This window comes from Lithobates pipiens, unplaced genomic scaffold (assembly GCF_037356315.1).
Source record: "Lithobates pipiens isolate NorthernLeopardFrog02 unplaced genomic scaffold, aLitPip1_a1.2 Scaffold_28, whole genome shotgun sequence".
Lineage (NCBI taxonomy): Eukaryota > Metazoa > Chordata > Amphibia > Anura > Ranidae > Lithobates > Lithobates pipiens.
Window position 1 is genome coordinate 226,968,076 of NW_027507789.1, and position 27,981 is coordinate 226,996,056.

The following is a 27,981-nucleotide window of genomic DNA, read 5'->3' on the forward strand; positions in this document are numbered from 1 at the left end:
AGCCCCGCAGTACTACTTCTCTGCCACCAGGTGACCTCAGTCTTCTGAGTTGGATGATGCTCTGGCCCAGGCTGTCATGGACCCGCCTCCTGGGGGGGGGGGGGGGGCACAAAATCACACTGACCTGGACCCCACCCCCCCTAGTACCCCTGGATGGAGTGGCGCTCACATGTCATTTCATATGTTAAACAAGAATATTGTGTCGGCCACAAATGTAGATCACTGGAGATAAAAATGTAAATGGAATCCACGTGTGTCAGAAAATTGGTATTTTTGGGTGGATAATAGTGCGGCTATTTTTACTTCTTACTTTTTTAATTTTTTTATTATTATTATTTCTTCTCTTGACTTGCAGGGTTTTCTGTAGAAGGATTGAGACCGAGAACGGACCGGGCTGCCACCCCTGGGGCTGGCACCGACACTGGTGCTTTGAGACCAGTCACCCACCCCCCTCGTTTTCCTGCCCTCCCTGAGGCAGAGCGCCCCGTGCACAGTGAGTATCGGACCGCATGATCGATGTAATGGAGGGTTATCATAGGGACCCTTCCAGGGAACATTGTCCAATGGGAAAACAAGGCCGAGGAGCTGCCGATTTCAGTTAATGTAACCAACTGTCACTTTAACCGCGTGCCCTTGGGAAGATTTACCCCCCCCCCCCCCCCAAATGACCAGGCCATTTTTTTTTTAAATTCAGCAATGTGTTACTTTAACTGACAATTGCGCAGTCATGTGATGCTGTATCCAAGTAAAATTTATAACTTTTTTTTTTTTTCTCACAAATGGAGCTTTCTTTTGGTGGTATTTGATCACCTCCTGAATTTTATTTATTTTTTTCACTAGAAACAAAAAAACAACAATTTTGCAAGAAAATATATTTATTTATTATTTGATTATAAAAAAAAAAAATATATACATAATTTTTTTTTTTTTTTTTCAAAAATATATCTCTATATAATCTCTATCTTTTATAGCAGAAAGTAAAAAAAAAAAAAAAAAAATGATATAAAACACTTTCAATACATTTTCTTCTTCCTCCAAAAGAAAGCTCTATTTGTGAGAAAAACAACAAAATGTTATAAATATTTTTACTTTCTGCTCTAAAACATTTTCAATAAAAAAAAAAAAAAAATCTAATTTCTTCTTTTTAATTTAGGCCAATGTGTATTCTGCTACATGTTTTTGTTAAAAAAAAAAAAAAAAAAAAAAAAAATCCAGATAAGTGTATATTGATTGGAGTGTGTAAAAGTTATAGTGTCTACAAACTATGGGAGATATATAATAAAAAAAAAAAAAAAAAAAAAAACACACACACAATTATGAAAATTCTACTGTAAATATATATATATATATATATATATATATATATATATATATATATTTACAGTAGAATTTTCATAATTGTGTGTGTGTGTGTGTGTGTGTGTTTTTTTTATTCTAGTAATGATGGCGATTAGCGACTTATAAGCAGGTCTGCCATATTGCATTGGACAATGGAACAGTAATACAGTGTTCAGTGCTAAAAATATGCACTGTCACTGTACTAATGGCACTGGCTAGGAAGGGGTTAACAGGAGGTGCACAGAAAATTAAATATGTGCCTAGCCAGTGTTTGTGTTCCCTACGTGCTTTCACTAGGGGAAGAGATGGATTTGAGTCGCTTTGCAGAAACACAGAATTCATCCCGGAATTCTGCTTTGCTTTGTTTACTTCCTTGTTTGAGGATCGGCGGGTGCCAACGGGCATTGAGTGCCTGGCAAGCGCAGATCGCCTTCTATATCTGCGATGCCGTGGTTCCGTATGACGGACCATGGAGAGGACGTGGCCACACATAGGTCGTCGTTTTTATGTAAACTGTTAGTATACTGATGAGGTAGGTTTCAGTGCTGGGGGGGGGGGGGGGGGGGTGGTTGTGAGATATTCTGTGCATCCACAAGGGGGCGCTTATCTGATTCTGTTCTTGTATGCACAGGAGGTCTTTCTATGAATGGATTCTCAGTACATGACCCAAATCAGGAGGTGACACCATCCGCCATCCCTCTGAGACCCCCGTATCAGCCCAAGGACAGCCGGCCTATGCCCATACAGGACTTCTCGGGGTCAGAAAGCAGCGGTAGAGCAGCAGAGAGTCCACTGCGGAGAGGGGAACTGACAACTACAGTCAGAGGGGCCCCCAGGAGGAGTAAAACCTCCACGGAAGGTAGATCGCTCCATTCCTATATAATATAAAAGGAGAAGACGGGGGCAGGGTGGGGGATGTTGTGGGCATGCACAAGGTGGGGGTCCGGTCTGACCGCCGTCTTCTTGTCCACACAGGATTTCCCTCTATGAATGGATTCTCTCTACATGAGCAGAGTCAGGAGGAGACGCCTTCCGCCATTCTTCTGAGACCCCCGTATCAGCCCAAGGACAGGCGCCCGGCGACCAGCAGCCGGGAAATCCAGGGGTCAGAAAGCAGCAATGGGGCTTCAGGGAGCCCCGCGAGGAGCAGAGAACCTACAACTACCCCGAGAGGGGCAGCCGAGAGGACTAGAGCCTTACATGAAGGTAGACAGCCCAGCCTGTGTGTAATAGAAGAGAGGAGGACACCCCTGTCCTATAAGATGCACTGGTCTGTACTGGTCTGCACTGGTCACCACTGGTTAAGTACACTCCATCCCCCTGCCTTCTCTACTCCCCAGTGCTGCGCTCCTCTTCCAACTCACCCTCCTTCCATGTGTCTGCTTCTCTTCTCCTCTGTCATCACTGGGGACCTAAACTACAGTGATTGCACCCCAGTGTATCGAGAGAGAGAGAGAGCAAGAGAGAGAGAGAGAGTGTGTGTGTGTCTCTCCCTCTTGTCCTGAGCACACACGACAAGGAGCATGTACATCTTGAGCTCACTGCAAACAAGGAGCACACACGTCCTAAGCACACAGCGCATAAAAAGCACACACACATTGCACAGTGAGCGCACAGTGCACAAGGAGCACATAGTGTACACACATCCTGAGCACACAGTGCACTAGGAGCATACAGTGCAGAAGGAGCACAGAGCTCACACACGTCCTGAGCGTGCAAGGAGCACAGAGCTCACGCACAGCTCACACACGTCCTGAGCACACAGCAAACAAGGAGCACACACGTACTGAGCACACAGCGCATAAGAAGCACACACACATTGCACAAGGAGCACACAGTGTACACACATCCTAAGCACACAGTGCACTAGGAGCATACAGTGCAGAAGGAGCACAGAGCTCACACACTTCCCGCGCGCGCAAGGAGCACACAGTGCACACACGCACATGCATAGCAAACACACAGAACATCCATATCCTGAGCACACACGGGACGCACAGAGCAAACAGTGTGCTGGTGAATATTTTGGTCACGTATGTTGGCTGTGTGGTGTCACTTTATTGATAATGCCAAAAGTCTGACTGCCCGTCTTCCTAGGGGCGGGGCTTCCACCCAGAGCTCTTCTGTCACCAAATAAACATTGTAAGAAATGTCTTTCTGTGTGGGGCTCTCCGCACTACAATCCGGATATTCTAATACAATTCTTTCCTACCGTTCAGATCTTCCAAGGGAGAGGAGGAGTCCGGAGTCTCTGGAGAGGAGGAGTCCGGAGTCTCTGGAGAGGAGGAGTCCGGAGTCTCTGGAGAGGAGGAGTCCGGAGTCTCTGGAGAGGAGGAGTCCGGAGTCTCTGGAGAGGAGGAGTCCGGAGTCTCTGGAGAGGAGGAGTCCGGAGTCTCTGGAGAGGAGGAGTCCGGAGTCTCTGGAGAGGAGGAGTCCGGAGTCTCTGGAGAGGAGGAGTCCCGGCACGTCCACTGAGGTGAGCCTAGGGGAGTTATTAAATCTTTACAGCCAAGGAAGCCGCCATCTTGGATGCTTTGATGTGCGGTTGCCATGGTGCTGCACATGTGATCCGCCAACACACCGGACATTTCATGGCTGGACGGTTCCGTTGAGAAGGAATGTGAGCAAATCTCACTGTAGACACGACACGCCGCGCTGTCATTGTCATTTTGTAAAAACATCAACCTGGTGGGTTTAGTTCCACTTTGTCTGACCGTCTTCACCACGTAAAATGTATAAAGTACTAAGATTTGTATTGTAAAGGATCATCATTGTGAAAATATTACATCCTGATTACAATACATGGATAGGATATCGCATGGAGAATGTGATTATTTTGTTGCTCTCTGTGAAATGTTTTCCTTTGTATTGCAGGTCACACTGTTCAGGTGGGACAAACTAACACATTGTTGGGAAGGAGGAGGGTTACAGACGACAACTTTCATTTTTGGGATTAAATATGTAAAAAAAAAAAAAAAAACGTATTTTAGCTGCTTTAGCCCCTCCCCCTGCCGGTGTTTTAGTTTTATCTCCGTCCATCACTGACCCTGTACTAGACGGCTTGGCATGCCATTAGACACGATTTAAATATGGAGGCCGCTTCTCCCTACCTCTCCTTCCTTCCTCCCTCCCCCCTCCTCCAGTGGCTTCAATATGCACATGCCTAGATGTATCCTTCTTAGAAAGGGCCCGCAGGTCCGGTGTGGTGTATATGAGGTGCTCACCCATTCCCATTTCTCATCTCCAGGTCCCCTCACAATTGGCGCAAAAGAAAGTTGCGTTTCGGACCCAGCCTGACATCCGCTTCATGACCCTTCAGAGGACGCTGGGGGACCAGAGTGATTGGACGCCACCTAGCGATGGAGGAGAGAGCGACCGCGACCCCGCGCTGGACTCGGGGTTCTCTCTGCTGGAGTGAGTGACCACCAGGGGGGCATGTAGTGTAGCAAGTGCTCCCCTCCCCCACCTCTCTGTCCATCTCTTACCTTCCGTCTGCCCCATATAGAGATCTCTATTCTATATTCCTCTCCCCCCTCCCCCATCCCCTCCCATTACATCTTCCATTTTCTCCATCGCACTTTCTCTTCTTCTCGTTCTTTTTCTTCTTCTCCAACTAAAAATTTTTTTTTTCCCCTTCCTTGCTTTTTCATCCCTTTTTTTTTTTTTTTTTCTTTATTTTTTTTTTTCCTTCTCTTCATCTTTTTCCTTTTTTTTTTTTTTTTTTTTTTTTCTTCTTTCTTGCTTTTATCTTGCTTTTTTCAGTCTTTTTCCATCTTTCTCCTTCTTTCCTTTTTCCCTTTTCTTTTTCCGCCCCCCCCCCCCCTTTTTTTTTTTGCCCTCTTCCTTTCCTCATTTCTTTCTCCCATTATTACAGTGAGGTTGTTTTTAATGTGTAAAAAGACACAACTGGGATGGAATTTTTTTCTATATGTGGTTCAGGTAGGGGCACCATAACTGCATGTCCAGCCCTAGAATGGGTTTACAAAGCGATGTTTAGGAGACCGGCATATAGTGAGAACTACAAACTACCGATGTGATCACTGTGCCGTCTCTGAGGGCAGAACCGTGGAGGATGTTGTTGGTTACACATCATATATTTGGGGTGGTCGGGTGCAATTCTGAACCTACAGATGGAAGAATTGACTCTGATTGTTACATAACCTATAGGATCTGCAGGCCACACGCCCTCCTATGAGAAGAGTAAACTGTAGTTACATGTTATGGATGCAGTGTCTTCCCTCCTGTCAGTCATGATAGGCAAACAGCCTGTTCATTCTAGTGTTATTTCTGTATAGTAGGGGAGAAAATGAATCTCTTCCCACAATCCCCAGCTTGCGACGTCTATAACCAATCTGTGTTCAGGTATATGAGCTATGCTGGTTGCTGGACCCAGAACCCCCCCCCCCTTTTCCTTTGGACCTGCTCAGAATAGGCTCTTCTCTCTCTTCAGCTCCAGGACATCAGACCTTTCCTTGGCAGATGAGCCGCTCTCTGTTCAGAGGGCCCGCAACAAGTTATCGGAGATGGAGCTGCAGGAGATGTCTGAGAAGCTGTCACGGCGGCTGGACGAGCTGGACCAGGTGAGCGCAGCGTGCGATGTGAGCGGCCATGTATCTGTCATGTATTGTGAGGACCTGTCTCACTGTGTACTGGTTGAACAGATGCTGAAGAAGGCGTTGGGGGAGCGAGTTCAGAGCAGCGAACTTAAAGATGAGGACAAGCTGTCCCAGCACAGCGACAGCATCATGGAATTCCACAGGAAGAAGAGGCTGCAGGGTGAGTGGCACTTCTGAGTACAGCCACAAGGGGGCAGCTGTGCTGAATGAGACACTTGTATATTTTATTGAGTCCAGGGAGGGACACGTTTATTATTACAGGAACTCGTATAGTGTCATCAAATTACACAGCCCATTTTATATATATATATTATTATTATTATATACACACATTCCCATCAGTCCCTACCCTCAATGAGCTTACAATCTAAGATCCCTAACTCACATTCATACATACACGTTGTAGAGCCAATTTTGACAAATGAAAGTAAATTGGTATTTCTACCTCCCATAAATGCAGCACATGGTACCCAAGGAGGCAGTCTGCAGGCCTTTTTTTTTTTTGTAGGTGGACTCCCTCTTTAAGTTGTTACTTCTTCAATGGGCAAAGAACCGGTTCTATTTGAAGAGCAACACCAATCACTATGCGCTCATGAGCAATACATGATTGTAAAGGCAGAAGGTGCATTCTATCCTTTAAGATAGAAAGATATTTATGTGTAGCAGCCTCCCTGAGCCCCACCTCCAATACTTACCTGAGCCCCCTCGATGTCCACGAGTGTCTCGGCCTTCCAAGACTCTCCCTCCTGATTGGCTCCCCCTGCTGTCAGTCCACCAATCAGAATAGGGGGGGAGGGGGGCGCCAGGCCGCGTCTCCATGTCTGAACGGACACGGGGAGCTGTGACTTGGCTTGGGTACCCCTAGAGCAACCTGCTTGGTGTGGGGGGGGGTCACTTGACAGGAGGGAGGGGCCAGGATCATAGAAGAGGAGGATCTAGGTTGCTCTGCAAAACCAACTGTAACAGAGGAGGAGTATAACATGTTGGGGGTTTTTTTTATTTTTCACAGAAACTAACTTATTTTTTGCTAAATAAACACAAAGAATAAAAACCCCCAGGGGCGATTAAATACCACTAAAAGAAAGCTCGGTTTAAAAAAAAAAAAAAATTATATATAAAATTTAAAAAATAAAATAAAATTTAGTTTGGGTACAGTGTTACATGACCATGCAATTGTCATTCAAAATGTGACAGCGCTGAAAATTGTCCTGGGCAGGAAGGGGGTGACCATCTCTGTTATTGAAAGGGTTAAAGAACACCTGTGCTCTAATGGGCACCCCTGAAAAGCAGAAAGAGGGGACAGAATGTAGCGGGAGGGAGTTTCCAGGCACACTGGATTATGTAGAGAGCAGATTTGACTCCAGGACCTCCAACGAGCTCAGGCCCCGCCTCTTCCAGCCTCTCGCAGCTTATGATTGGATAGTTTGGCTGCACATAGGGGGCCCATTGTTGATTTGAACGCACTGACAGAGGCAGTTATGAGATTTAGATTTCAACACACACACACACACACACACACACACACACACACACACACACACACACACACACACACCCACCCACCCCCACCCCCACCCACCCACCATTGGATTTCCATTCAGACTCGATCTGTTGAAACACAAGACTTCCCTCAGCGGTGGAATTCTCTGCCGTTCCATTGGTTGGAGCTTAGATTGTGTCGTGCTGTCAGCGCTCTCATCCTGTGCCTTTCTACAATATAAATCTTCTCCTGCAGCCGCCCAAAACCATAAAAAGCCGCTGACCAGACCCCGCTCCCTCTCCTCGTCCCCTGTACCGTTACCGACGCCGCGACTGCTTCCGTGTGCGCAGTTTGAGGACGCTCTGCACAAGGAGGCCAGAGGGGAGCTGGGGAAGATCCGGAGGGAGGTGCAGAAGGAACTGGACCTGCAAAGGCTGAAAGCTCAGGTATACTTACCGCCGAGGGGAGGGGGAGGGGGAGGGGGTAATACGGAAAATACGACTTGTAAAGTGAACCTGTCATGTCTGTGGAAGCTCATACAGGTGCATCTGATAAAATTGGAATATTATATAAAAAAAAAGAAAAAGTATATTTTAGTAATTCGATGCAAAAAGTGATACTCATCTATTTTCTATAGATTTATTACACACAGAGTGATATATCTCAAGCATTTCTTTCAATCTTGATGATTATGGCTTATAGTGAGTGACACCCCCACATTTAGTATCTTAGAAAATTAGGATATTACATAAGACCAATGAATTAAAAAAATAAAATACAATTTTTTTTAGAATCCAGAAATGTTGTGTTGGTGAGAAGTCTGCCCATGCAGCGTATAGGATGTCCATGTACAGTATAGGATGTCCATGTACAGTATAGGATGTATAGGATGTCCATGTACAGTATAGGATGTCCATGTACAGTATAGTATGTAGCGTATAGGATGCCCAGTATAGTATGCCCATGCAGCGTATAGGATGTCCATGTACACTATAGGATGTACAGTATAGGATGCACTCAGTACTTGGTCGGGGCTCCTTTTGCATGAATTGTGGCATCAATGCGGCGTGGCACGGAGGAGATCAGCCTGTGGCACTGCTGAGGTGTGATGGAAGTCCAGGTTGCTTTGATAGTGGCCTTCATCTGATCGGCATTGTTGGGTCTGGTGTCTCTCATCTTCCTCTTGACAATACTCCACAGATTCTCTATGGGGTTGAGGTCTGGTGAGTTTTGCTGGCCAATCAAGCACAGAGATACCACGATCATGTGACCAGGTATTGGTAGTTTTGGCAGTGTGGGAGGTGCCAAGTCCTGCTGCAAAATGAAATCCGGATCTTCAGGAAGCTGCTCAGCAGAGGGAAGCAGGAAGAGCTCTAGAATTTCCTGCTAGAGGGCGGCGCTGACTTTGGACTCGATAAAACACAGCGGGACCAACACCAGCAGATGACATCTCCCCAAATCATCACCGACTGCAGAAACTTCACACCGGACCTCATGCAACTTGGATTCTGTGCCTCTCCACTCCTCTGGGACCGCGATTTCCAAACCAAATCCATAATGGTTTGGGGGATCCATGTCTAATGCTGGTGTTGGTCATGTACAAATTTTGGGGTGCTCCTAAAATGCTTTTGGGGAATATACTAGAGCTGCACAAGTAATCGTTAAAAGATCGCAATCTCGATTCACCCCCTCTGCTGAGATCTGTATTGCAGATTTTCCCGATTCTTTCATGTAACAAGTATAGAGAGTTCAAGTCTTTAACAACATTGTAACTCTTCCATCTTGGACCAAAAGGATAAAACTTCTGTGTGAATATGCAGGAAGTTTAACCACATAAAGTCTAAACCTTTTTTCTGACATTTGTTTCTCACAGTTAAAATCTGATTGATTTTTTTTTTTTTTTTTTTTCCTTGAAAATTCCTTGGAAACATATAAATAAAAAAAAAATATATATATATATATATATATTTAAATTAAAAAAAAAATAAAATAAATAATAATATATATATATATATATGAGAGCACAGAGGCACTAGGGAATAAAATGGCGATTGTTGCAATATTTTATGTCGCACTGTATTTACACAGTGGTCTTTCAAACGCAATTTATTTTTATTTTTTGTTGAAAAATACTCTTCAATGAATAATAGAAAAAAAATATAAATAAACGAAACAGTAAAGTTAGATCAATTATTTTGTTTAATGTGAAAGATGATGTTAGGCCGTGAGAATCATGATCTATCTTCTACGCAAATAAAAAGAAAATTGCGATTCTCATTTTAGCGTGAATCGTGCAGCTCTAGAATATACTGACCTGAGCTGCTTCCAAATATTTATAAATAAATATATAAAATCTCTAAATAATAAAAAAAAATAATAAATAGATAAATAATAATAAAAAAAAAAAAAATATATATATATATATATATATATATTTTATTCATACAATATACGAAGACTATTGAATTAAAACCAAACCACTGGGATTTGAACCCGGGTCTCCAGAACAATGCAGAGATCATGTTGTGTAACAAAGCCGTGAGCCACAAGCAGGTTGATCAGCTTTCCGCAGGTTCTGGTCTATATCTTTATTTATGTGTGTTGTCTTTGTCATCCTGAAATAGGAGAAGGAAGGTAGCAGTAGATGAGCAGAGGTGAATAGCTCAGTGGATAAGAACAGTGACCAGGGCGGTGTAGACCCCGAGTTCGAATCTCTGAGGGAACAGGGCAGACACGAGCAGCTCAGAGAATGAGAATGTGACGAAGGGCACATAAACCCAAGCTGGGACCTCTGAGTGATTTGGGTGGAAGCACCTCGGAGGTTCACCACGGTGAGAGAAGGGCGCACACCACAGCTTGAATCTGAGTGAATTGGGCGGCAATAATTCACCCAGAGCAGTGAAGCCTCGTAGACCCGTGTTCAAATCCCTGAGTGAAAGCTTGGAGGCCATGGACAACCCACCAGTCTGCTCCAGTCCCAGGTCCCCACAGGCCTGTAACATGTGTGGGCATCACGTTAGGTTGTGGACATCCCCTGCTTCTTCCGTCCATGGTCTGTGACATCACTGCAACATATATAAATAGAATGGGCTGTCTTACCGGGGCAGCCCATTCCAAAAACCTATACTTAGCAGAAATTTTCACTTTTTCTCAAAAGCATCTCCCAATATCTGGGCCAACACAGAACCTTAAACCTTCTACTGGTGGGACATAGTAATGGTCTTGAAACATTACCACTACTCTCTTCCAACCAACAGAGGGATTTGAACTCATGACTCCATCACACCAGTCTGAGTCCTTACTCTCTGAGCCATCACCTGCACTCAGACAGGAAGGTGTTCGTTCTCATAGTTCAGGTATTAATCTGCTACAAATAAATAAAGAGAGACCAAGCCTTGAACCTGCAACTCCAAAACCTCTGCTGGGTCACTGGCTGATGACTAACCCTCAGAGCCACCTACCTGGCTGGAAGAGAAGTCTGATTCAGATGGTTCTCAGTGTCATCACCCACATTGTACAATACAAAGGAAATAATGAGCTGCCAGCCCCGGGATTCCATGACACATCTCCAGAACTAACCCCAGAATACAGGCGCACCAACTACCTGAGCCACAAGGATCTGCCAGCCAATGTTCTCATCCTCCTATTTCCTATACATCGGGTACGAGCAAAAACAGAGGACACACCCCAAGACCCATCATCCAAAATTTTCTCTTAAAACCATTCCCCAATCTATTGGGGGGGGGTAGAACACAGTACCACCCTACTGGTGGGACATAGTAATTGGCTTGAAACATTACCACTACCATCTTCCTCCAACAAGGGGGACCAGGCACTGCACAGCACCTAGAAACCCCCCAACCTCCACCAGAGGGATAGTAATTGGCTTGAAACATGTTCGTTCTCATAGTTCAGGTATTAATCTGCTACAAATAAAGAGACACAAAGCCTTCAACCTGCAACTTCAAAAACTCTGCAGGGTCACTGGCTGATGACTGAGCCTCAGAGCCACCTACCTGGCTGGAGGAAAAGTCTGATTCAGATGGTTCTCAGTCCATCAGAGGGATTTGAACTCAAGTCTCCAGCAGGCCAATCCAAGTCCTTATTCTCTGAGCCATCTCCTGAACTCAGACACCAGGGTGTTCCTTCTACTTGACATATGAACCTGCTGCAAATAAATAAAGCGACACCAAGCCTTGAACCTGCGGCTCTAAAAAATCTATGCTGGGTCACTGACTGACTACTAACCCTCAGAGCCACCTACCAGGCTCAAGAATGTGCTTGATTCATATGGTCATCAACTGCTCTGCAAAAAAAATAAAAAAATAAAATAAGGTTAACAAATAACTAGCAGCCCTGGGATTCGATCACACATCTCCGAATCTGGTCACACCAACGACCTCAGCTATCGGAGAAGATGAGCTACCAGCACCTCTTATCTCATACAGAATTCCTCTTCATTGGGTACCAACTAAAATATTCCCCTTCTCTACAATAATGATAAAATATTCTAAATCGCACTAGTTGAATAGATAAAAAATATATATATATATATATATATATGTTCCGTTATCAGAATTAGATAAAAATGTTCTAAGCCCAACCAGTGAAGACCAAAAGCTCACATCGGACGTTTGCTGGCGGAATTTCCGATCGTGTGTACGGGGCAGACGTCTCACCCTTCTCAAAAATATTCTAAAGTTCTGCTATTCAGAACAGAGGAAAAATATTCTGTTTTGGAGAGCAGGACTCGAATATATTTCCTTTATTTTGGATAGTGGAATATTCTAAGTCTCACCCTTCAAAAATATTCTGAGTCCCGCCATTTAAAATGGAGGAAAAACATTCCGAGTCCCACCATCCAAAACAGAGGAAAGTCTTGTAAGTCTCACCATTTTAAAAATATTCTAAAAGTTCCATTATCCAAAATAAAAGGGGAAAAAAAAAAAAAAGTCCCAGCAACAAAAAAAATAAAATAAAATATTCTAATTCCCATTATGTAAAATGGGAGGAAACCTATTGTAATGGACCCCATTCACTAGACGGAACATTGTCTGAAAATCTGTCATTTTGGACAGTTTGTTTTTCGTCCAGTAAATGGACTCTTATCGATAATCGGTTGTGGCGTTTTTCAGCCCAAAAAATTAGAGGAAAAGTTTGGAAAACTTCTACCAAATGGACAATAAATTGAAAGGTTAATGTGATTCTCATCCATAAAAAAAAAAAAAAACTGTTGGTATTGTGCGGGTGTGGAAAAAAAAACTTTAACCTGGAATATAAACATAATATATTAACAAATGTATTGGTATTGTATTGTGTTTGTGTGCACTACTATTCTTTAAATTGTTATTTTGATTTTCATGAAGCACATTGCATTTGAAGCACCACTGCACATATGCTATGTGACACCCACAATTTTATTCTCTAAGGCCTCTGCTTAAAAAAAAAAAAAAAAGTATAAATAAAAAAAGTGTGTGTGGTGTGTGTGTGTGTGTATATATATGTATATGTATATATATATATATATATATATATATATATATATATATATATATATATATATATATATATATATATATATTTTCCATATAATATATATATATATATATATATATATATATATATATATATATATATATATATATATAAAATGTAAAAAAAATAGAATTTTTATAATAATAAAAATATATATATATATATACGTGTGTATAATATATATAAAAAATATTTTATAAAAATATATAAAAAAATTTATATATATATATATATATATATATATATATATATATATATATATATATATATATATATATATATAGTAAAAAAATATATAATTTTTATAATAATAATAAAAAAAAAAATATATATATATATATATATATATATATATATATATATATAATTGTGTGTGTGTGTGTGTGTGTGTGTGTGTACACGCAGCATTCAGCTGGTATAAGAGCCGCAGTACAGCAAGATTGTACAGAGCCATTGCAGAGCTTTCAGCAAAATTTGTAGAAGACTTTAAAGCTCCTTTTCGTTTCCTTTACACAAGCTGCCAGCCGGCTTCGATCGAGCTTCAGGTAGTGCCGAGTCTTAAGCTGGCCATACATTATACAATTTTCTTATTGACTTCCCTTTAGATTTACCTCCAGCTATGTGGCACAAGGGTCGGCGTGATTGCGTACAAAGTGAAAGTGTTTCGGTTTGATCTCCTGTATATATTTTTGGAAAATCTAAAGGAAAATTGTATAATGTGTGGCCAGCCTGTACGAGGCCTTCCTTCCTTCCTTCCTTCCTTCCTTCCTTCCTTCCTTCCTTCCTTCCTTCCTTCCTTCCTTCCTTCCTTTTCCTTACCGGTCTCCTGCTCTCCTCTGCAGATGCTGAACGCGGCTTACAAGGAGGAACTGAAGGATTTTGAGAAGACTGAGAAAGTCAAACTGTCAAAGCTGCAAGAAAAGATAAGTCAGAAGGTGAGTAACCTGAGTGCCTCTTAGCAGAATTAAAGCCCAACTCCGGGCTCACTGTTCCCCCAGATTCCCCTCCCCCAATCCCTTTTCTCTTGAGGCTCCCACCAGCAGTATATTATGTTTTATTTTACTTACTGTCTTCGGGCCAGTCCCATGACACACCGCTTTGATCGGTGCGGGCCTATGGGGGGGCAGTTCCAAGCACCGATTTGTATTATAGACAATTGTGGATTACTATAGACTGCTATGTGTAACCATGGGTTACTATAAGCTACCTGTGGGTTAGTTTAGCTTTTTATAGGTAACTTTGGGGTACTATAAGTTACTTTGGGTAACCGTGGGTTAGTTTAATTTACTATAGGTTACTGTGGGTTTCTACACATTATTATGGATAGCTGAGGGTTATAATGGGATATTATGGGTAACTGTGGATTACTATAGGCTGCTATTGGTTACTATAGGCCAGGGGTAGGCAACCTGGGGCCCTCCAGCTGTTGGGGAACTACATTTCCCATGAGGCATTGCAAGGCTGGCAGTTAAAATTACTACCAGAAGCATGATGGGACTTGTAGTTCTGCAACAGCTGGAGGGCCCCGTGTTGCTTACCCCTGCTATAGGCTACTGTGGGTAACAGTGGCTTTTTATAGGTAACTGGGTTACTACAGATCGCTATTGGTTGCTAAATGCTACTGTGGGTTACTATAGGTAACTGTGGGTTAGTATAGCTTACCATAGGAAGCTGTGTGTTACTATAGACTGCTATGGGTAACTGTGGGTTACTATCAGCTACATGTGGGATAGGATAGTTTACTATAGGTAACTGCAGGTTTCTTCAAGTTACTATGGGTAAATGTGGGTTACTATAGCTTACCATATGAAAATTGCAGGTTACTATAGACTATGTGTAACCATGGGTTACTATAAGCTACCTGTGGGTTAGTTTAGCTTATTATAGGTAATTGGAGGTTTCTACCGGTTACTATAGGTAACTGTGGGTTACTATAGGCTATTATTGGTAGCTGTTGGTTTCTGTATGTAACTATTGGTTACTATAGGTAGCTGTGGGTTATTATAGATCACTATGGGTTACTATAGACTCCTATCAGTACTTGTGGGTTATTATAGGCTACCTGTGGGTTTCTATAAGTAACTGTGGGTTAGTATAGCTTACCATAGGAAACTGTGTGTTACTATAGACTGCTATGGGTAACTGTGGGTTACTATAGGCTACCTGTGGGTTACTATAAGTTACTATAGGTAACTGTGGGTTAGTATAGCTTACCATAGCAAACTGTGTTACTATAGATTCCTATGGGTAACTGTGGGTTACTATAAGCTACATGTGGGTTAGTATAGTTTACAAAATCTGGGGCAGCTCTGCAATGGAGCCATCGGCTTCTAACTTCAGCTTGTTCAGTCTGGAAGCCGATTGGTTATCACAGCATGCCTATTGACTTGCATTCTTCTCCAGATGCAACCTTTATGCTTTGTGTATGTGCAGCTTTACAACCAGAAACAATACACACGCATGCCCACAGCTTGTCAGGTGCAGGGCTGGGACAAAGGGTGGGCAGGAGGGGCGGCTACACTGGGCGCAATGATATACTGTAGGGATTGGGGCGCCACCCTTCTCTTACAAGGCTGACAGGAGTAGTGATGACAGCAGTGATTTTGACAAGCGAGTGACTGCTGGACATAGAATCACCTAAGCTTGTACATCATAAAGGGGGGGGGGGCAGATTGCAATCTTTGCCCCCCCCCCGGGCGCTGGATGACCTTGTCCCAGGCACCGCCTCCAGCAGCATTCACAGGCTTCAGCCGGCTCTCGCCCTGATCTCCAATCACCTTCTCTCTTTTCCTTCCTCACTAAGGATCAAGAGTACAAAGAGAATATCTTCAAAGAGCCGGAGAAAAGATCCCACCCGGAGAAGGTGTATTCGGGGAAGCAGCAGAGGCCACGCCAGTGGACCCCCAGCTGTCGCAAGGCTGCAGGACGCAGTAAGTGGCGCCTTCTATCTCTCTCCAGCGCTCCGTTCTACGCGGGGGCTTCCATTGTTTTCACACTCCACTTCTTTTGTCGTTCGCAGTGAAGATTAAAGAAAACGACCTCCTTCCTCTCTTACTGGAGGAATTCCCACATCTCCAGATCTCACCGCACACCTTCAACGCGATGTGGAAGGGGCAACTCGCCCAGGTGGAGCAACTCGCCAGGTCTGCCCAGGAAGACGAGAGGAGCGAGCGCAAGCTGCAGCGAGAGGTGAGGCCGGGAGGGAAACGATCGGCCTTAGAGGCCCTGTTCATGACTTCTCACTTCCTGCCCAATGCTTGATCTGTACGACGATCACCTCTGACCTTTCTGCCTTCTGCAGGTGGAAGAGGCACACAAGAGACACGGCCTTCTCACCGAGATTATCCGGAGGGAACAAGGGCATAACCAGCGTCTGGTAAGTGCAGAGGTTAGCACTGGGGTCTTGGGTACACTTCCCTCCAGGACTATATCATGGATGAGCAGGTTTTCTCCAACCACCCAAGGAACATACCTTGGAGGCGAATTAGTCTAAGTATGAGTGTGCTAGAATTTGACCCCGTGACCTCGGTGCTGCACAGCCACACTGCTAACCACGAATCCACCATGGGACTGCATGCCCTCAGTGCCACACTGCTAAACACTAAGCCGCCATGGGGCTGCATGACCTCTGTGCTGCACAGCCACCGCTAACTACTAAGCCACCATGGGGGCTGCATGACCTCGGTGCTGTACAGCCAACATTGGGCTGCATGACCTTGGTGCTGCACAGCCTCCGCTAACCATTAAGCTGCACGACCTCGGCGCCGCACAGCCACACTGCTAACCACTAAGGCACCATGGGGCTGTATGACCTCTGTACTGCACAGCCACCGCTGACCACTGAGCTGCCATGGGGCTACATGACCTCAGTGCTGCACAGCCACACCGCTAACTACTAAGTTGCATGAACTCTGTGCTGCACAGCCACACCGCTAACTACTAAGCTACATGACCTCAGTGCTGCACAGCCACACCACTAACTACTAAGCTACATGACCTCAGTGCTGCGCAACCACACCGCTAACTACATGACCTCAGTGCTGCGCAACCACACCTCTAACTACTGAGCTGCATGACCTTGGTGCCGCACAGCCACAACGCTAACCACTAAGCTGCCAGGGGCTGCATGACCTCAGTAGTTAGCAGTGTGGCTGCGCGGCACCGAGGTCATGCAGTCCCATGGTGGCTTAGTGGTTAGCGGTGTGGCTGTGCAGCACCGAGGTCATGCAGCTTAGTAATTAGCAGTGTGGCTGTGCAGCACTAAGTTGCATGACCTCCGTGCTGCACAGCCACACCGCTAATTACTAAGGTGCCTGACCTCGCTGCTGCAGAGCCACAACGCTAACCACTAAGCCACCATGGGACTGCATGACCTCAGTGCCGCACAGCCACACTAACTACTAAGCTGCATGACCTCAGTGCCACACAGCCACACCGCTAACTACTAAGCTGCATGACCTCAGTGCCGCACAGCCACACCGCTAACTACTAAGCTGCATGACCTCAGTGCCGCACAGCCACACCGCTAACTACTAAGCTGCATGACCTCAGTGCCGCACAGCCACACCGCTAATTACTAAGCTACATCACCTCGGTGCTGCACAGCCACACCGCTAACTACATTACCTCAGTGCTGAACAGCCACATCAACTACTAAGCTACATGACCTCAATGCCGCACAGCCACACAGCTAACCACTAAGCTGCCATGGGGCCGGCTCTTCAAATACAACATGGCTGTGCAGTTGCTGTGACCGAGCTCTCGCTTTTCTTCACAGAAAGACTTCAAGGAGAGAATCCGCCTGCAGAAAACGGCTCAGAATAAGATGAAGGAGAACCGGCAGCAGGTGACCCGTGCCAAGAAATATTACGAAGACTACCATGTGCAGCTCGGGGCCAAACTGATGCGGGCCAGAACACGGGAGGAGAAGGTATGTAGAGGGATGTAGTGGAGGTACAAGAATTCTATGGTGTCAGCGTCCCCAAACATGTGTCACCCCGATTGCCATCTGGACATGACAGCAGCAGGACACCAACCATCCTTTGCCTGCTGGGGGAAGCGTGACATTAACCATACTTTACCTACTGGGGGCAACACGGCACTAACCACCGTGTACCTGCTGGGGAAAGCATGACACCAACTGCCATTACCTCTTCCTGAACTCTGTCTCCTCCTCTAGATCATGAAGAATCTGTTTGAGGAAGGCCTGGAGATCCAAAAGCAACGATTGCGAGAACTGCGCTCATACACCAAGGAACAGCGCGAGGACCAGAGGAAGAGGCACCGAGACGAGCTGGAGTCCATGGAGAACTATTATAAGGATCAGGTGAGTCCTTCCAGCCAATCACAGAAGGGTAATCCTGTCATGTCTGTCCTCATCTGACCCTTCTTCTCTCTGTTCCTGGCAGTTCTCCATGCTGGCTGAAGCCGTGACCCAGGAAAAGCAAGAAATGCAGACACATGAGAAGGCTCAGTCCAAGGTGAGTGAGCTGCGTTACCCATAATCCCCTCTTACATGGGCTAGGAGGAACATGACATCACAATACAGGAGGTAGAGGGGCAATCCTGCCATGGCAAAGCTCCTGGACTACTCTACTATATTATATATATCCATACATACACATATACACCGCCACCTCTAATACCTCCACACTCCTTCCCTAAACATACTGCCCCACTGTCTTACCCTCCATACTCCTCTCCTATACATACTGCCCACTTCTTTGCTTTATATACTGCCTGCTGTCAAACTCTCTATACTCCTCTCCTGTACATAGTGCCCACTGTCATACCCTCTGCACTCCACTCCTGTACATAGTGCCCACTGTCATACCCTCTGCAATCCTCTCCTGTACATAGTGCTCACTGTCATACCCTCTGCACTCCTCTCCTGTGCAGAGTGCCCACTGTCATACCCTCTGCACTCCTCTCCTGTACATAGTGCTCACTGTCATACCCTCTGCACGCCTCTCCTGTACATAGTGCTCACTGTCATACCCTCTGCACTCCTCTCCTGTACAGAGTGCCCACTGTCATACCCTCTGCACTCCTCTCCTGTACAGAGTGCCCACTGTCTTACCCTCTGCACTCCTCTCCCGTACATAGTGCTCACTGTCATACCCTCTGCACTCCTCTCCTGTACATAGTAGCCTACTGTCATACCCCCATACTCCTCTCCTGTACATAGTGCTCACTGTCATACCCTCTGCACTCCTCTCCTGTACATAGTGCTCTCTGTCATACCCCCATACTCCTCTCCTGTACATACTGCCCAGTCCTTTCCTTTATATACTGCCTGCTGTTATACCCTCCATTCTCCTCTCTTGTTTATAATGCCTCCTTTTACACCCCCCTCCCCCAACACTCCTCTCCTGCACATAGTGCCCACTATAATATCCCCCTCCCCCCACACTCCTCTCCTGTACATAACGGCAATTGTCATACCCCCCCAGACTCCTCTCATGTACATACTGCCCATTGTTATACCCCCCCCCAGTCCTCTCCTGTACAACATAGTTCCCACTGTCATACACTCCTCTCCTGTACATACCGGCCATTGTCATGCCCTCTAATTTGCTCCTTCACATACAGATTGCTGCCATGCCTGTGCACTGCTCTCTTTCCCATTTTTGCAGCCTTCATTGTGATTGGGCTACAGAGCAGTAATGGTTATTTATACCCATCCCATGTATTCTCACCACACTGCAATACACTGTGTATGTATTCAGAATAAATGGCGTTCTTTATGGCATTGCTCTGGGTGTGAATGGGCCCATTAGTGCCTCAGTAATGGCAGAATGCCGGCTGGCACAGAACTGCCACAGAAAGGAGTGCGGTTCTTACCGGCCGTGGTTTCATGCCCTCCTCTACCACAGCTCTGGTGACAGGTTCTCTTCAGTAACAGCCACCCTTGGGGCGTTTTTTTTTTTGTTTGTTTTGCAGAATTTACAGAAGATGAAGAAGGAACTGCGGCTGAAGATGGAGAAGGAGATCCAGGAGCTGCAGGAGATGATCTTACGGGCTGATGAAGATGTTTTCTTCCGAGAGCTGGAGGCAGAGCGGCTGAAGAGGAGGCTGCAGATGGCTTCCTTCCAATACGGCAAGAGCCACTGCCTGTAATGAGGCAAAACGACCACTAGAGGGCGACAAACTAATACAGAGACCAAATCCAACAGGGATCGCCCTGGAAACCAGAACTCCGGTGCAAACTGTGGGGGGGTCAGGATCGTTATTGCGGTGAACCCCTTTTCTAGTGTCACTGAGACAGGAACTGGGGGGGGGGGACAATAATAACAACCCGGAAAGAGGTTCTGTACCGCCCAGACTTCATCAAAAATGAAAGAATTTGGACTGGAGTTGTGTTTTAACCCTTGCAGTGACAGAGAATGCAGGAGGTTAAATTGCTGCTGTGCCACAACATTCAGATTACTGTGTGAACTTTATACAACGGGGTCCTGGGGGGGGCACATTGTACATAACCCCCCCCCCCATCATCCTAAACCCCCTCCCTGGGTTGCAGAGTGCCTTAATTCTTCCTCCCCTTTAAATCCCCAGAATGATGGATTTGTTTTTCTTTTGTTTTGTTTTTATAATGAATTGATGAATTTTACATTCCGATTTATATTTATTAGAACTTTAACTTATTTGTATTATTTTTTTTTTTTTTTTCAATCAAAAAAATAAAAACACTTTTATCCAAGACAAGGTCAAGTCTGACATTTCTGACCCAGATCCAGAAAGACGTCCGACATCGGCTGCTCCGGCCTGTGCTGGGAGGAGGAGGATTGCTGTCCTCGCCCAGCACCTCATATCGCCCACATAGACAGAGGTGGAGGAGCAGAGAAAGTCACCATTACATGTGTGTCTGTAAGGACCTATGAAATCCATTGTATGGTCTGTGGGGGGGGGGGGGGGGGGGAAGCAGGATAGCCATTTAAAGCAGAGGGTCTCCAAATGTTCTAAACAAAGGGCCAGTTTACCGTTCTTCAGACTTTACGAGGGCCGGACAGTGATCAGCGGGAGTCGAAAAGGTTCTGACAACATCAGTGGGAAAAAATAATGCACGGTTCAGCGGGCGTAATTGTGTCCCATCATTGGGCACCATTGTTAGTGCCGCTGGGAAGCCAGTGTGCCATGTTGTTGTTGCAGCTGGAAGCCAGTTTCTCCATCAGCCCCCCACCCCCCATCGCCGCTGGGAGCCAGAGCCAGTTCCCCCACCCCATCGCCACTGGGAGCCAGTTCCCCCCCCCGCCAGTGCCACTGGGAGCCAGTTCCCCCCCCCGCCAGTGCCACTGGGAGCCAGTTCCCCCCCCCGCCAGTGCCACTGGGAGCCAGTTCCCCCCCCCCGCCAGTGCCACTGGGAGCCAGTTCCCCCCCCGCCAGTGCCACTGGGAGCCAGTTTTCCCCCCCACAGTCACCGGTGCCACTGGGAGCCAGTTTTCCCCCCATCGGGAGAGTTTTACAAAAATCTGTCTCTGTTCGCCCAAAGAAAGTTTGTCCTCCATAAGCTCCACTTTCATCAGAGCCAAACTGGGAGTATTTTGAATTTGGCGCAGGTGTTGCACCACAACGAAGAAGTGGCACAAAGTAGAACTAGCAGAATTTAGGGCACAAGTGAACATCAGAACCAAAACAGTTGCAGCTGTTTTGAAATTAGGTGCAACACCTTAAAGCGGGAGTCCGCCGGGACTCCGCGTTTTTTTTTTTTTAAAGCCAGCAGCTACAAATACTGCAGCTGCTGACTTTTAAATAGTGACACTTACCTGTCCAGCGCGCCCGCGATGTCGGCACCCGAAGCCGATCGCTTGCTCGTCTGTCAGGTCCTGCCGCCGCCATCTTGGGTATGGGAATCAGGAAATGGAGCCTTTCGGCTTCATTTTCCGGTTCCCTACTGCGCATGCACGAGCCGCGCGGCGCAATCCGGACGGTCCCCGCTGCCTCTGGGAGCTGTGTGTTTCCCAGCAGGCAGCGGGGGACACTTGCTGAAGGGGGCGGGCGCTTGCGGAAAGGGGCGTAACGTACGCCCCTTTCCGCAGAGAGCTAGCCCGGAAGTGGGTGCAGTTACCTGGATTATCCAGGTAACTGCACCCCCCTCCCCCCAAAAGGTGCCGATTGTGGCGCCCGAGGGGGGGGGGGGATTCCGATGAGCGGAGGTCCATTTTAGGGTGGACCTCCGCTTTAAATGCCAGAAAAGTTGCGCAGCAGCTGTACTCAATGCCCTGTCTGAAGCTGCAGTACTGAGACTGAGGTTGGGTAATAATATATGCCTGGGGGGGGGGGGGGAGGAATCTATGTGGAGAACTAAGATTGGCCAAGTGGTTGGGTCTCCAGGACCTCCTGGATAATGAGGGTGGTGGTCCTAGAAGAGGAATCTACGTGGAGAACTAAGATTGGCCAAGTGGTTGGGTCTCCAGGACCTCCAGGATGGTGAGAGTGGTGGTCCTAGAAGAGAAATCTATGTGAAAAACCAAGATTAGCCAAGTGGTTGGGTCTCCAGGGTGGTGGTCCTAGAAGAGGACAGTCTAATGGAGGGGTGGGCAACCTCACCACTCCACCTGTTGTGGAACTACCACAAGGAACTGCAAGACGGGCAGCCACAGGCATGATGGGATTTGTAGTTCAGAGGTTGCCTACCCTGATCTAATGTCTATGAGGCACCTGCAGACACACTGGCTGAACCTTCTAAGGGCAATAATAATGGCACCACATCATTGTAATTCTGATAAGTAGACACTGGAGAAGTCAGCTTCAGTTCTCTAATGTTTATGATGGCCTTAAAGGACAACTCCAGGAAGATGAATTAATCAGCTTAGTGCAGGGGTCTCAAACTGGCAGCCCTCCAGCTGTTGCGAAACTACAATTATTATTATTCAGGATTCCTATCATGCTTCTGCCTATGGGAGTCATGTTTGTAACTGTCAGCCTTGCAATGCCTCATGGGACTTGTAGTTTAGTAATAGCTGGAGGGCCACCCGTTTGAGACCCCTGGCTTAGTGGGAGGTCACAGTAACATAAAGGACTCACCCCCCCATGTAGAACTCTGCCAGATATGAGCCCTCATCGCGCCTAAGAACTCTCCCGCTTCCCAGTGACGTTTTAACCACTTGAGACCCGCGCTATAGCCGAATGACGGCTACAGCGCAGATCTCCTTTGCCGGTGTTCTGCCGTATAGCGTCCAGCCATCAAATAGTGTCCGTGCGCAGTACGGAGCAGACGAAGCTTCGGAAAATCTCCGAAGCTGAACGGCGCCTGCGCCGTGAGTGGAGGTGGTAGCCCCACCATCCAAGAGGACATAGGGTTGTGAATTTTAGAGGGCCCCTCGCCTCGCTGCGCTCGGCTCTTTTTTATTCCTACTCTATGTCCACTTGGATGGTGGGGCCAGAACCTGGACTCACGGCGCAGGCGCCGTTCATCCTCTGCAATTTTCGGAATCTGTGTTGCTGTGTACTGCGCATGCGCAGTACGCAGCGGACACTATCCGATGGAGGACGTTATTTGACAAGACACGAGGACTACGTCTATTGACGTCGTACCGTGCACGAGGGGCGCGCACGGCGCGCTCTGTGATCGGCGAGTCTATGAGACTCGCCTGATCACCGATCCGAGCAAGGGGTCGATCCCGACCCCTTATCACGTGATCAGCTGTCAGCCAATGACAGCTGATCATGTGATACAACGGAGCCGGTAATCGGCTATTATTCCTCCTCGCGCTGTCAGCGCGAGGAGAAAAAAAAAAAAAGAGCCGATCACGGCCAGCCCTGCCAGTGCCCACCTGCCCCCTGCCAGTGCCCACCTGCCCCCTGCCAGTGCCACATCATTAAAAAATAAATGCCCCCCGTCAGTGCCACCCAGCAGTGCCCACAATCTGCCTCAACAAAGGTGCTGCACCCCAGTGCCACATATCAGTCCCATCTTTCAGTGGTACCTATCAGTGCCCCTTAGTGCCACCCATCCGTGCCATCTTATCTGTGCCCATCTTTGCCCATCAGTGCCACCTTATGTGCCCATCAGTGCCGCCTTAACTATGCCTATCAGTGCCCACCAATGCAGCCTATCAGTGCCGCCTCATCAGCGCACTTCAATGAAGGAGAAAAATGACCTGTTTGCAAAATTTTATAACAAACAATTAAACATGATTTTTTTTATTTTATTTTTATTTTGCATTTTTTTTGTTTGTTTAGCAAAAAATAAAACTCCCAGCTGTAATTAAATACCACCAAAAGAAAGCTCTATTTGTGGGAAAAAAATGATAAAAATGTCATTTGGGTACAGTGTTGTATGACCGCGTAATTGTCATTCAAAGTGCATCAGCGCTGAAAGCTGAAAATTGGTCTGGGCAGGAGGGGGGTTTAAGTGCCCAGTAAGCAAGTGGTTAAAGTATATCACACCCATAAAAGATCCGGGCATTTTCTAAGTAACCAGATCTTTGAAGACTTCAATAAAATGGTGGCCGTCTGCAGACAGACGCCTGTTCTCTGTGCATAAGATGGCGACAAGCTCCTAGTCTCCACCAGCAGAGAACTCATCTGGCACATTTCACCTTTTTCAGGTGAAAGGGGTGAAATTAGGCTAAATTCACACAGCCTAAAAATCAGGCGGTTGAGGGGCATTAACGTCGTCTAAGCAAATGATACAACAGCACACCACGCCGTCCACGTTACCAAAACATGAAGCTTTGGCGTCACTTCAAAATTTGAAGCCTCAAGGTCGAGTCAGGATGAGTTTGAAGCTTTTCAGCGCCTTCCAATCAAGACGATGGTAATGCTTTCCAAACGCTCTGGCAGGCATTTGCGACACGGTTGCAGGGCTTAAGATTCGTTTATTTCCTTTAATGGAATAGGCATTTGTGGGGTGATTTTAACGTAATTTATTGCTCATCAAATGCTTCAAAACTGCGCAGAGAGAGTTTCAACTTGTCATTAACACTTGTAAAATGCCACTCTAACACCCATACTGAAGCACATTGATGCCAGGCTAACGCCCATACTAAAACTCATTTATGCCAGGCTAACACCCATACTAAATCTCATTGACGCCAGTCTAAAAGGTAGTTAATGCCCACACTAAAGCTCATTGACACCAATCTAAACCCCATACTAATGCCGTTAACGCCCATACGAAATCTCATTGACGCCTATACTTTATAAAGCTCATTGATGCCAAAATAGCCTGGTGTCAATGTGCTTTAGCATGGGGGTTATTTTGGCATCAATGAGCTTTATAAAGTATAGGCGTCAATGAGATTTCGTATGGGCGTTAACGGCATTAGTATGGGGTTTAGATTGGTGTCAATGAGCTTTAGTGTGGGCGTTAACTACCTTTTAGACTGGCGTCAATGAGTTTTAGTATGGGCGTTAGCCTGGCGTCAATGTGCTTTAGCATGGGGGTTAACGCCCATACTAAAGCTCATTGATGCCAATCTATGCCCCATACTAAAGCTCGTTATAACCAAACTAAAGCTGGTTAATGCCAGTCTAACGCCCATACTAAATCTCATTGACGCCACTCTAACCCCCATACTAAAGCTAGTTAACGCCAATATAACGCCCATACTTTATAAAGCTCATGGATGCCAATCTAACCTTCATACTAAAGCTCATTGACGCCAGTATAATGCCCATACTAAAGTTCATTAAAGCTCTCATTGATGCCACTCTAACCCCCATACTAAATCTCATTGACACGAGCATAAAGCCCATACTAAAGCACACTGACGCCAGTCAACGTCAATACTAAAGGTCGTTAAGGCCCATATTAAAGCTCGTTGATGCCAATAAGGCAATTTTTCATTTTTCAGTAGAGTGGAGATGGATCAGAACCCCTGCCAGGTTTTATTGCTGTCTGTGCCCCCATTGGTAAGATTCCCGCTCCCTAGTTTACCTTTAAAATCCCACATTTTGGGTTGTCCCCAGAAAAGTATCACGGGGAAATCTTCCAAATCCCCCCCCCCCCCCCCAAGGGATTCCCTCAATCTGCAGGGATTTCCTCACTTCCTGTTTTGGTTATGGGACAGGAATTGAAGAAAAATCTTCACAATGGGACACGGATGGTGTGGGGGGGGGGGGGGGGGGGGTGGGATCTGACAGGGGTTATAACCCTCCCTTACTTTATGCAAAGTGAAAAAAAAAAATGTAAAAAAAAGTTTTCACTTTAATTAAAGAGGCAACTTCTATGAATAAGCCCTGAAAAAAGGGCGCATAAAAATCCTCGGGGGGGGGGGGGGGGAAGCTTCTTACAGGTGGGGGGGACAGGAAATGAAACCATCCTTTACCCATCTTCATTCACGTTTGTGCAAAACGGCCACCATTTTGTTGAAGTCACATGCTGATCCGAGGGACATGTTTGAGGGGCATTCGAGGCGGAACTATCACCATTGTTTTGGACTACAGACCTTTGCAGAACAAAGCAGGGACAGGAAAGGGGCAGACAGCCGGAGAGAGACCAGGATTTAGAGGGCTGTACCTCACATTAGGGTACACAGAGGTGAGTTACGTTACATTTCCCATCCACAGAGCTGCCCAATTGTCTCTGTTAAAGCAATTTGCTTTCTGAACATAAAAATAAGAAGCTCTCGGGTTTTGTCTTCCAATTCCTGCCCCAGAAACACAACAGGAAGCAAAGAATTATTATTGCAGAGGTGTCTGCTGGGGAGATATGCCTTTATTTCCCGTCTTGGGGAGACCCTTAGCAGTGGGCCTTCATTTCCCGTCTGGGAGGAGACACTTGGCAGTGGGCCTTCATTTCCCGTCTGGGGAGGGGGAGACCCTTAGCGGTGGACCTTCGTTTCCCGTCTGGGGAGGGGGAGACCCCTAGCGGTGGGCCTTCGTTTCCCGTCTGGGGAGGGGGAGACCCTTAGCGGTGGGCCTTCGTTTCCCGTCTGGGGAGGGGGAGACCCTTAGCGGTGGGCCTTCGTTTCCCGTCTGGGGAGGGGGAGACCCCTAGCGGTGGGCCTTCGTTTCCGGTCTGGGGAGGGGGAGACCCTTAGCGGTGGGCCTTCATTTCCCATCTGGGAGGAGACACTTGGCAGTGGGCCTTCATTTCCCGTCTGGGGAGGGGGAGACCCTTAGCGGTGGACCTTCGTTTCCCGTCTGGGGAGGGGGAGACCCCTAGCGGTGGGCCTTCGTTTCCCGTCTGGGGAGGGGGAGACCCTTAGCGGTGGGCCTTCGTTTCCCGTCTGGGGAGGGGGAGACCCTTAGCGGTGGGCCTTCATTTCCCGTCTGGGAGGAGACACTTGGCAGTGGGCCTTCATTTCCCGTCTGGGGAGGGGGAGACCCTTAGCGGTGGGCCTTCATTTCCCGTCTGGGGGGGGGGGGGGGGGGAGACCCTTAGCGGTGGGCCTTCATTTCCCGTCTGGGGGGGGGGGGGGGAGACCCTTAGCGGTGGGCCTTCATTTCCCGTCTGGGGAGGGGGAGACCCTTAGCGGTGGACCTTCATTTCCCGTCTGGTGAGGGGGAGACCCCTAGCGGTGGGCCTTCGTTTCCCGTCTGGGGAGGGGGGGAGACCCTTAGCGGTGGGCCTTCGTTTCCCGTCTGGGGAGGGGGAGACCCTTAGCGGTGGGCCTTCGTTTCCCGTCTGGGGAGGGGGAGACCCCTAGCGGTGGGCCTTCGTTTCCGGTCTGGGGAGGGGGAGACCCTTAGCGGTGGGCCTTCATTTCCCGTCTGGGGGGGGGGGGGGGGGAGACCCTTAGCGGTGGGCCTTCATTTCCCGTCTGGGAGGAGACACTTGGCAGTGGGCCTTCGTTTCCCGTCTGGGGAGGGGGAGATCCTTAGCGGTGGGCCTTCGTTTCCCGTCTGGGGAGGGGGAGACCCTTAGCGGTGGGCCTTCATTTCCCGTATGGGGAGGGGGAGACCCTTAGTGGTGGGCCTTCATTTCCCGTCTGGGGGGGGGGGGGAGACCCCTAGCGGTGGGCCTTCATTTCCCGTCTGGGAAGGGGGAGACCCTTAGCGGTGGGCCTTCGTTTCCCGTCTGGGGAGGGGGAGACCCTTAGCGGTGGGCCTTCGTTTCCCGTCTGG

The 27,981-nt window shown here is 47.1% G+C and overlaps 1 protein-coding gene across 3 annotated transcripts in view; it reads left to right on the plus strand.

The window, feature by feature from the left end:
• CEP95 (centrosomal protein 95) overlaps positions 1-20,623 on the plus strand; it is a 29,468-nt gene extending 8,845 nt beyond the window's left edge. Inside the window, exons 7-22 of one of the 3 annotated variants that reach the window (XM_077460636.1) lie at positions 356-493; positions 1,970-2,197; positions 2,314-2,544; positions 3,558-3,814; positions 4,586-4,752; positions 5,789-5,918; positions 6,000-6,114; positions 7,690-7,880; positions 13,812-13,904; positions 15,773-15,899; positions 15,989-16,158; positions 16,271-16,345; positions 17,747-17,899; positions 18,149-18,295; positions 18,378-18,449; positions 19,912-20,623. In XM_077460636.1, coding sequence (XP_077316762.1) covers positions 356-493; positions 1,970-2,197; positions 2,314-2,544; positions 3,558-3,814; positions 4,586-4,752; positions 5,789-5,918; positions 6,000-6,114; positions 7,690-7,880; positions 13,812-13,904; positions 15,773-15,899; positions 15,989-16,158; positions 16,271-16,345; positions 17,747-17,899; positions 18,149-18,295; positions 18,378-18,449; positions 19,912-20,088 — 2,471 coding nt within the window. In that variant the 3' untranslated portion in view covers positions 20,089-20,623. The remainder of the gene's footprint in view (positions 1-355; positions 494-1,969; positions 2,198-2,313; positions 2,545-3,557; positions 3,815-4,585; positions 4,753-5,788; positions 5,919-5,999; positions 6,115-7,689; positions 7,881-13,811; positions 13,905-15,772; positions 15,900-15,988; positions 16,159-16,270; positions 16,346-17,746; positions 17,900-18,148; positions 18,296-18,377; positions 18,450-19,911) is intronic. The other 2 variants (XM_077460637.1, XM_077460639.1) reach the window with 2 other exon arrangements.
• Positions 20,624-27,981: the final 7,358 nt, after the last annotated feature.